This window comes from Falco punctatus, assembly GCF_963210335.1.
Source record: "Falco punctatus genome assembly, chromosome: 1".
Taxonomy (NCBI): domain Eukaryota; kingdom Metazoa; phylum Chordata; class Aves; order Falconiformes; family Falconidae; genus Falco; species Falco punctatus.
Window position 1 is genome coordinate 14863040 of NC_137580.1, and position 10967 is coordinate 14874006.

Sequence of the window (10967 nt, forward strand, 5' to 3'; positions counted from 1 at the left end):
ACAGGCAACACTCACGAAAACTGATAGACTGATATGACAGAGTTTTCCTTGTAAACATAGCATGGATTCACACAGTACACATTTTGTTGTGCTGCCCAGCCAACATGATTCTAATCTGACTTGGAGGAATTTGCCACAAAAAAGATAATTCTCTCCATCTATTTGTAATCCTTTTCTCTGCAGAAGGAGTGCTAATTAGATTTCCCCTCAGTAAAAACTTTTCAAATATGAGGCATATTGTTTTCTGCTGGCAGAAGCTCTGTTCCCAGTGGGGGGAAATTCTGCCCCCAAGGAGAGTGCAACTATGCAGCAGACTGTAGCCCCTCCTCACACAGGGATGAGGCTAATGAGGAGGAGGAAACAAGCTAATCAACACAATTCAACATGTCCTGTGAGGTGGGGTTGTGGCCTAGATACAAGCAGCATACTCTAAATTCGCAAGCTCTGTAAATAGCTAACTGTGTTGTGGCAGAGGGAGATAAATTAAAAGCGTTCCCTTCTTTGTAAATCAACCTTCTAGTGTAATTAAAGCAGTTTTTAAAATTAACATTATTAAATACTAGTCTATTAATTGCATCCTTTTTTTCATCTTTCAAAGTTTAGTACTGTTCAGTTTTAAATGTAAACAAAATGTAAAAAGTTTTACCTTTTCAAGCAGGATTCATATGTTTCTCCATTATTAGCATTTTGACATTTGGTGTGGGAACCGTGATGTTACAAGAGCACATCCGCTAGGAATAAACAAGCTAGGGGAAAGACTATGAGAAAGAAGCTTCCCTTTTACACACATCCATCTCAGTGACTAATAACATAGAGACAGGAAGTACTTAAAATTTCATATTTCAGTGCACACTTTTGCCTGAGCATAAAAGTTAAAAACCAATAGACAATATTTTCTCAAGTGTGAAAATTTAATCTTCTACAGAAAAAAGTAATTTAAAATGTTTTGTCAAATGTAGTATTTCCCATAATACATAAATGTATTCACTTAAACCACAGCTTAAATCACAGCTAACACTTAAAATTACACAGCAGAGTACTGCTACTCTATCAAGTCCCTCAGTGTCCTGTCACAAAAGGCAAATGGTATGAATGGCAGGCAAAGGGTTAAAAGTAACTGTGCCACTAGAAGACACCAGTCCTAAGCTTTGCATATATCAGACAAACACTTATGAAGGGGCTTCTGTCTGCCCAGTACATAAGCAAACCAACTACCAATCTTTTCACTGATAACAAAAGGTGATTAATCTTACAAGACATTTTGCATTTTCCTTTTTTGGAATCAGGACAGAAGCCATGGAGGTAAATGGCATTTCCTGAGGTAGGCTTTTAGTAAGATTTGTTATCTCAAACTGACACTGTCTACATTTTGGCATGTCTTTTTAATGAAGCTGGATTCTAGTTTTCATGAATGAGTGTAAATATTCAGAAAACACAACCAATAAACCTAACTCCAACCCAAGACAGATTGCCACAAAGGTACAGGCATGCTATCCACAGTAAGGTAAAATAAATGTTTACACTTCCACAATTCCCATTTTGATGTTGGTCCAAAACAGATCAACAATATGAAAGTTTACATAATTTGTGCTGTTTACCAACAGAAAGATATCAGTGTACTAACTGCCACACTTTCCAAGACTTTCTGTGATGCTTTTCATTGAATCATAAGAAAATATCTTCTCTTTTCTTTACCTTGTCTACAGTTTTACAAAGATGCAAAGGATTGGTGGCTGTTTGGTTTCTATTTCTGCATGCCACTGGCATGTACTGCCATCTTTTATACATTAATGACTTGTGAAATGTTGAACAGAAGAAACAGCAACTTGAGAATCGCTCTCAGTGAACACCTTAAGCAGGTAAATATTAGGAACACCAATGTTTGAGTTAGCTTAGAAATGTTTCAAAGTGTACATGAATAGAGTAAATTACAGAAATAGAAAGTGAGGATGTAAGCTTTTTATGACGTTAAGGTATTCATTTAAACCCGGAACACAGAACTAAATTATGGTATAAGGATGTATTGAAGACAGCATGCTCAGGAAACTAGCCAGTTTCTTTCTTCTCTTAAGTATGTATGACAGTTGTGCTCTCCTGCTCTTTAACCTCAAATCACTACTGGCTAAATGCTTTGAAATTTAACTTCAAAGATTTGCCAGAAACATGTTTCTTTTTATTCATAAAGATATGACTCCATGGGTCCTCACTACTTTTGGCACACTTTGATATGCAACTTCAGTTTCACATAAAAGGCAACTGTAGAATAGCCTAGTTTAGAATAGAGTGGATTGGTTTGTTCAGGGTTATTGCACTGTTGCAGTACCACTACTGCAGCTGCTTTGAAAAGAGCAATGGGAGAACAGCACAAACAAATGATCATGAAGTCACTCAAAGAACAATCAGATCTCACTTCGCTGTTTTTGCAGCACTGTCTGATGTTTAATTCCTAACTGAAATTTTAAAAACAATCTGCAGTTTTCCCCCTGTGTTAATGTCAGCCCACCCAATTCCACTCTTTCTTTCAAATTCCACATTCACATGCGTGAATCCCTGAAGTAGTCCCCTTTGCCTCAGAGTGAGTTTTCCCCTCCAGAGGAGGTACTCCACTGCTGTTTCATTCTAGATTAGAGCAGACTGGAAATCCTCCCCTTGTGCAGATCCTCCACTTTTTCCCCTCATCAGGCCCCAGGGTGTGCAACACAGTCTGTTCTAGGACCATGTACGAGCTGCTCCACCCATTAGAACTAGAACGGTATGTACTGGGTGGGGGAATCCACCCTCCAGCTTTCCCATCCCACTGCGCGGTGCCCAGCAAGCTACTCAGGCTGGTTGCTGGAGGATGGCTTTATGCCGCAATTTACAAATGCTTGTCTTTTTAACTGTCACCTTTTGCCCCTCTTCCTCCCTCCCTCCCCTTCCTTCCTTCCTTCCTTCCTTCCTTCCTTCCTTCCTTCCCTCCTTCCTCCCTCCCTTCCTCTTCCTTCCTTCCTTCTCTCCTTCCTCCCTCCCTTCCTCTTCCTTCCTTCCTTCCTTCCCTACATTAATATCTACTCACAATCCTTTTCATATTTTGATAAAACCTGCTATTATAAGAAAGAAGAAACAACAGTAGCCATATTCAAAGCCTAACAAGACTTACTGTAAGCACACGTTACATTTTAAATTTCTTAATCACGGAGCCTTGCAATGCTTAATTATTGTTACGTCACAGGGGCAATTTCAGATGTGGTGTTCTTACCCCTTCATACTCTTCTCCTTATCAAATCCATGCTTACCAAACACCACTGGTATGCATTGTCAAAAATCCACTAAAACATCTGTAAATCTCTAGAGCTATATAAAATATCCATTAAATTGAAATTATTTTCTGAGTAAGTATTATGAGATTAAGCTGTAATACAGACATTTCTAAAATTTTGTTTGTAGAGGAAATATTTACTTAAGAACATCAAGATCACATAGCAAGGATCAGATAGCAAAATGTATATACTGTGCAGTATCCCTTCATGTAACATGATGCATACTAATTATAAAATAATACATTTAGCAATAATTTGACATCCGGGCTAGGTATGTGGTTGAATGGAACTTTAATTACCAATTGATTTAGGTGCCTTGGGTTTACAAATTGCCCCACATCAAGGATTACGTACAAGTGGTTTATCAGGCAGGTATGATCCCAGTTTCCCACATACATTAAAAAGTTTTCTTGCAGATTATGCATGTTTCTGAAGAAAGCTGTTTATCTGAGGGATTGCCAGAAAACTAAACCAGTATAGAGGAATAAGAAGGGCTGGAAAAGCAATCAGGTTCAGAAAAGGCCAGCAGTGGATTTTCCTTGACTAATGCCTACAGTGTCCTGGCAGAGACCTGTGTGCTCCAGCTACTCCAGTCTTGGTGATGAGCAGGTTCTGTTGAGGGTGGCCAGAATCAAGAACATGATAAGCCCCATAAAAAAACAGTTCAGGGACATCAGGTAGTCTGGAAGCTGCACTTCGGAAATCCTTGCATGCTTTGTCTAGATTACTTACTTTGCTGCCAACATCACTACACTACAATCACCTACCAATACGAATTAAGCACTCAGGCATCATTATTTTCTTTTTCTAGCGTCGAGAAGTTGCAAAGACAGTTTTCTGTTTGGTAGTGATTTTTGCTCTTTGCTGGTTCCCTCTCCATTTGAGCCGAATTTTGAAGAAAATGGTATACAATGAGAGAGACCCCGGCAGATGTGAACTACTCAGGTACTTCATTTTCTATTTCAATCAACTGTTTATACTGAAACATATAATGCCGCACACTTAGAATTTTTGTGAGAAATGTCATTGTACATACAACTGTGGTGTTAGAAGAGCAAATACTTTATGTCTTTTCAGCTGCATCCATTTTCAGGGGTTTCAGAATAGGGTAGCATAATTTTAATAAAAGTTGTCTTTAATCATTGCAGTCACTTCCCTCTGGCTTTTGTGAACTTCTGTGAGACAGGTTATTATAGACCTAGACTATACAAGACTAGATGGGGGAGTTAGGTAAAAGAGAATTAGTTTCTGTGACAGAAGAGGCTGTAACCGCAAAGAGCATGGATGCTTCTATGATATATGAACAGTTTAAATGTTTAGCTTTTGCTTTTTCTTTCGTTGCCTAGTTTCTTACTGCCATTGGATTATATCAGCATCAACCTGGCAACTATGAACTCTTGTATAAACCCAATAGCTCTGTATTTTGTGAGCAAGAAGTTTAAAAACTGTTTCCAGGTAAGATCTTCTTGGTAAGATTTTAAGTCCAGTTAACAAACTGTATTGAGCCACTTAGTTATTATCTTTTTTTAGCAGTTGGGAAAAGAGACATGCAAAGGAATGAAAGATTAGAAATTGTCTAGTTTACCATCTAGCAGCTCACATAGCACACATACCAAACTGCAAGTGGAACTATCCACTTTATCTGAAATGCTAAACCAGTAAATAAGTGTGACATAGTCCTCATATGTAAACTGAGATAGACATACTCTTGTAAATATTATTTATCTGCATGTGATATGTATATGAAATACAATTTGGTTAGTAACTTATTTCCCACTTTAGATGAATCCAAAGGACACACACACAGGATGCCAAGCTGCCTGCAGTTAACCAGTCTCATTAACAACTAAAATTTTCAGGTTTGAACACCAAAGCAGGCACCTGAGTTGACTTTGTCAATTAAATGTGTATGTGGCTTTTAGCTGCATTTTTCCAGTTCCTACACATGACAACATATTTTAAGGCTATCCTTGTGACACTGTGGTTCTTCAAGTCCCTATTCACCTAATAAAGACAATGCAGGAAGAAAGAAAATGAGAGCATATAGTAGTAAAGAAAGTAATGAAATGGAAAAGGAAGACTGAAATAGCTTTAACTGCAAAGAAAGCCAAAAGATGACAGAACTGTACCACTAAACATTGTCTGTGAATAGGCAACTCAAGCTACTAAAGAAATGTAATAAACTATCAGTCTAGGGCAGGGGTCCTCAAACTTTTTAAACAGGGGGCCGGCGCGCGGATGAAGTGGCAGGCAGACATCTGCGGCTGCTTGGTTCCCCCCCCCCAACCCCTGGCAGGGGGGTCTGTAAATACTGGGGGCCGGATTGAGGACTCTGGGGGGCCGTATCTGGCCCGCGGGCCGTAGTTTGAGGACCCCTGGTCTAGGGAATACCTGTTTGCCCGTAACCTGCTTAGACTCATGAACTATTTTAAGGGAGTACTTTCACAAGATAAGGAGTCAGCTTTGCTTTTTATGGTCCCCTGCTTCATTTGGGAACTGTGTAGAGGATAATATGCCTGAACTTGTCCTCAGATGAAAGGGAGAAGTAACAGTGAGTACTACCAGGCTGCTACTCATATAATTTGTTCATTCTTCCCACTTGTCCTTCCAAATAAAATCACCATCCAACAACACTAATTAAAGAATTTTCAGCTACTGTTTAATCTTTTCCAGCTTCTCATTGTAATTTACCCTTTCCCTTCCCGTATCAAGGTCATTAATTCAGGCAGTCTCTCCATTCTGTACTTGAGTTTCTCACCCTACCTCTGTTGCTCTTTTACACACCCACCCATAGATATATATAGTACATATATCTTAATATATCTTAAGTTTGGCTTTACCTCTCTGCAACACTCCCTTCTCATTGAAATCACAGACGACCTGAATCTACTGCTGTTATTGCCGTTGCTCCTCTGAGGCCCTAACTCTTTCCCCTAAAGTAGAGATTCCATCTACACAGAATTAGGCACTAGTTTTTGTGAAGGAAGGGGAGGATAGCTGAAGAATCCTTTCTGCTCCTTTCCCAAGAGAGAACTGAACATATCAGCCTGTGAATAACCGGAGCATATGATCCTGAATGACCTTCTATTCTTAGCTGTGAAAAATGATACATCTCAATATATTCACTGACCCTTTTCCTAAATATTTTTTTCTTCTTCTAAGATGTGAGAAGAGAACTAAGTCACAGGCTGGGGAATTTTCTTCTTCTCTTTTACATGCTAAGCTGATTCCTAAGTTTGAAGTGCAGTGATAAAGTGGGAAAAAAAAACCCAACCCAGCTCTTACAATATGTATTGAGTTCTGTCAGTTCTTGGATCTATTTAGCTTAGTCAAACAAATTTCTCCTTTGATAGTGTGGAAGTTTTTCTTAAATAAGAGTTTTTCTTAAATTAGGCTGGGCCTAATTTGCTGCATTTGTCATGTTTAATCACAAGAATTGTTTGTATTGTAGGATAAAAAAATTGCCTGAGTGCAGTTATGACTCTCTTCAGCTAGAATCACATGGTCATTCCTGAATGAAAAACATGGCTGGCAATCTGCATAGAGTTGTTAGGTTTGTGTTAACTTTCTTTTTTTTCTCCCCAGTCATGTCTTTGCTGTTGCTGCTCTCAGTCTAAGAGCCTAGTGACTTCAGTGCCCATGAATGGAACGAGCATTCAGTGGAAAAATCAAGAACTAAACAATCACAATACAGACCGAAGCAGCCATAAAGACAGCATAAACTGAAAATTAAGGACTCTGATACCACTTCAGAATCAAACAGGAAAAAAAAGAGTCACAACAAAGCTATTTCAACAGGCAGTCCAGTGACTGTTCTATAATCAATTCAGACATGTGCACCCTTGTACCTAATTCTAGAGGTGACTGAGTAGATCGACTGACTGTAACTGTGATGTTCTGTGAACTGAGATCCACTGGATGGTAATTCTGACTCTGAAAAAGATATTGATGTGATTATGACACCAAAAAACTGACTTGAACTACACAGGTGGTTTACTCTTCTGAACCAAGCAGGAACTGTCCAGTGTCTGTGACTGGTACAATACAATCTTTTAACCTGACTGTCACCTAGAATTAATCCCTATGGAACTTTTCAGAAGATAGCAAAGTGGAATCTGTCTGTGACTGCATTTTCTCTCTGCCCATCTGCCTTTTAACTTTTATTTGTGTGGTGGATATATTCCATTCATCAGTATGTTTTGCATGTTGTTGTTGTTTTTCAGGTTTATGTTGGAAAATGTTTTGGTCCACACTAGTATTTTATTTACTTATGTTACAATAGGTCAGGACATTAGCTGGGCCATTCACATTTGTAGCATTTCAGGACTCAAAAATAGGAAGAGATTATTTAAAGTGGCATCAAAATTTGGCACTTAAGCACAGATTAATACCCAAAAAAGAGGTATTAATAATACAGTACTATACTGTGTTATTTATTCTAATGCTCTGTACAAAATAAACGTAACCTATATCAGCAAAAAGAATGAAAGCTGCCCACAGAGGGGCAGCTTACAGTATGTTTTTAATTAACCTGCCATTTTAATTCTTCAACTATATGAACCTATTAATCTATTTACACTATAGCTGCATTAAATCCAAGTTGAAATGAGGATCAGTGGAACACAGTGAAACATTATTAAAGCTGTCCAAAGAGTTCTGAGAATATGGTTATTATCATAGTAACTATGCACAATACTACTTACGCATTGTGAACATGAGGTTATAGTCAGAGAGAACACAGAACTGTGGAAGTCCTTAACAGCTGGAAGAGCACAAGGATTTTTTCTGCTTTATGCTTACAGAGTTCTTTGTCTTATTCTCACAATGTTCAAAGATTTCAGTGGGGTTTGATAGTTTATTAGCATTGTTAACCATACAAATGCTATGAATAATATATAGAAAATATTGCTTGCATACATGTAAACTGGTGATTTAGTTATTACTTTCATCCATTATGGTTACATGGCAAGAGATTTCTTGTTTGGCTATAAAAATTTTTAATAGGTAGCCTTTCATTAAATAGTGGAATTAAATAATGTGGTGTCATATATAATATGCCTCATGCACAAATCTGCTAGAAAATTTATAGCATCTGTTGTGCCAGGCTAAGAAGCAGTAATTAAAATTCCACAAATTTTTAAACATTTGTTACATTTCAAGTGAAAGATATAATCCTGCATATTTTTATTTATGAGGTCAAAATGCTAGTGCCTACAATGACTTCTGCTGCACAAATTTCCCAAATGTTTACATTCACACAAATCTTCTAAAGTATATTAAAAACAATTCTTTAAATTGGTTTATATATTTTTGTGTGCTTTTGTCTCTGTGGCATGTATGTGTGTATAAATACATATAAATTTATGTTCATATGTTATAAACCTAAATACAATCTTCTGACAGTGCTCTAGTACTGCCTAAGAACATGGTATTGAATGAAACTTGGCTGAATTTTATTCAAACTATTTCATCCTCAAACTGTATTGAAAGTCATAGTAAATGAGTAACAATGCTTTCCTTTGAGAAGATTGAATTACTAGTCTCTATATCCTGACACCTTCACTGCTCCTTTGACAGAATGTATTGAGGAGATGACAAAGGTAAACAGAAAACAGACATGAGGAATGGGTTTAAGTTGTAAGTTGCCCCTTCTTTATTTCAAGGCAGGAAAAAGCTTTGTGTGCATTCCCCTCTTCTGTTATTTACATGATGGTTGGATGAACTAGAAAGTTCACACTATACCAGCAATATAATATACAATCTGATTGTTCAGAGACAATCTTTTCTACCTATCTACATGACAGTGAGCAGCAGAGACAATGCAGGGCAGGAACTCTAAAGTTCTACAATAATAATTAAAAAAAATCTACCTGCAAAAGTTTCAGACCCTAAAATGGACCATTTTTAGGCTCTATCAGCAGTGATACCAACCACAAGTCATTTAAAGCTAACAGTTAACCTTTCAGCATTAACACTTCAAACATCTATTGCTTTCAAACCAATAGCTGGCTCTATTATGTGGCAAAGATATATATATGTGCACACACAAGGCATACTTAAGCAATTCAGCCTAGATGAAAAAAAATAAAAATCTTCCTACTCCCCAAAGAGCTGACTGACCTTAGCAGCAGCATTATAAAGTATAAAACTTTTTAACTAAAGAAAAAAAAAGGGTGAAGTATGTAAGAGATGTGAGAGGCAGTTTTTAGAATGCTTTAGAATGATTTTTTGGAAGCTTACTTAGGGATCAAAGCCTGCAAAAACTAATTGGTGATCCTCCTTCCATCTCCTCCAGCCAGTGGAAGGACAGAGAGAGCCTAAATAAGAGTGACAAGTGAGGTCCCAGGAGGTCTTAAACATTTTTGCCTTGCATGCTCTTTTGTATTTTCACTGTCGCTGCTGCTCCTACTCACAAGCCAATCATAAGGACAAAGGGTGTTATGATGTGGGAATTATAGTGAGGGGGGGGAACTGCTTCTCCAAAACTTACTAAGGTACTTAGTTTTCAAAATCTCTCCTGTTCTTCCCACTGCTAACAGTAAATATTTCTCTTAGCACTGTATAAACTCTCAATTCTGAAAAAGCTAACTTTCCAAAAGAATCAACAAAAGTCTTCCACAATTCTGAAATTCAACGTTTTTTGATTTTGATCTTTCCTTTTCCTGCCAAGTTTTACAAAAAGGTGCTCTGGCATTTCTCTTAGTGCATCAAAACCAGTGTAGGTTTAGTTTGGATTTTCCTCTGCTCTTGCACAGAAGCTGCTTTCTCTTTTACATGAGAACAACTTTCCACCACAACTATCCTTCCATCCACCTCTTATTTTATAGATATTTTTATGTCGCTTCATTCCTCTCAGGGGAGCCAAGCCTAGCTTTTCTGTGCAGCTGTCAGGATCTCTATTCCACAATTTTCTGATTAATTTCTTACACTTTTTGTAACATCTATTTAATCATAATCAAAATCCATTTAATTATCACTTTTTTTTTTTTTTTTTGTGGACTTCGCAATTCCCAACTCTTTTCAATCTAGTCAGTGGAAAATTTCATGGACTGTTTCCTCTCACATCTCAACTTCAAACACTTTCACAGAATCATAGAATCACAGAATTGTTCAGGCTGGAAAAGACCTTAAGATCCCTGAGTCCAACCCTGGAGTAACGTGAGGCCATTTCCTCTCCTCCTGTCACTTGTTACTTGGGAGAAGAGACCAACCCCCACCTGCGTATGATCTCCTGTCAGGCAGTTGCAGAGAGCGATAAGCCCCCCCAGGCTCCTTGTTTCCAGGCTAAACACCCCGGCTCCCTCAGCCGCCCCTCACAACACTTGTGCCCCAGCCCCTTCCCCAGCCCCGCTGCCCGTCTCTGGACACGCTCCAGCCCTTCAGTGTCCCTCCTGCAGCGAGGGGCCCAAACCTGAACACAGGATTCCAGGGGCGGCCTCACCAGTGCCCAGTGCAGGGGGACGGTCACTGCCCTGGTCCCGCTGGCCACGCTGTTGCTGACACAAGCCGGGATGCTGCTGGCCCTCCTGGCCACCTGGGCACGGTGCTGGCTCCTGCCCAGCCGGCTGCCCACCAGCACCCCCAGGCCCTTTCCCCCCAGGCACTTCCCAGCCGCTCTGCCCCAGCCTGGAGCGCTGCGTGGGGCCGGTGTGACCCCAGGGCAGGACC

General features: G+C 39.0%; 1 protein-coding gene across 2 annotated transcripts in view; it reads left to right on the forward strand.

The window, feature by feature from the left end:
- The window catches only part of EDNRA (endothelin receptor type A), a 36285-nt gene extending 27576 nt beyond the window's left edge, over window positions 1-8709 (forward strand). For both annotated transcript variants that reach the window (XM_080373737.1, XM_080373736.1), the window contains exons 5-8: window positions 1707-1859; window positions 4111-4244; window positions 4646-4754; window positions 6885-8709. In XM_080373737.1, the coding sequence (XP_080229863.1) occupies window positions 1707-1859; window positions 4111-4244; window positions 4646-4754; window positions 6885-7025 (537 nt within the window). In that variant the 3' untranslated portion in view covers window positions 7026-8709. The remainder of the gene's footprint in view (window positions 1-1706; window positions 1860-4110; window positions 4245-4645; window positions 4755-6884) is intronic.
- The last annotated feature ends 2258 nt before the right edge of the window (window positions 8710-10967 follow it).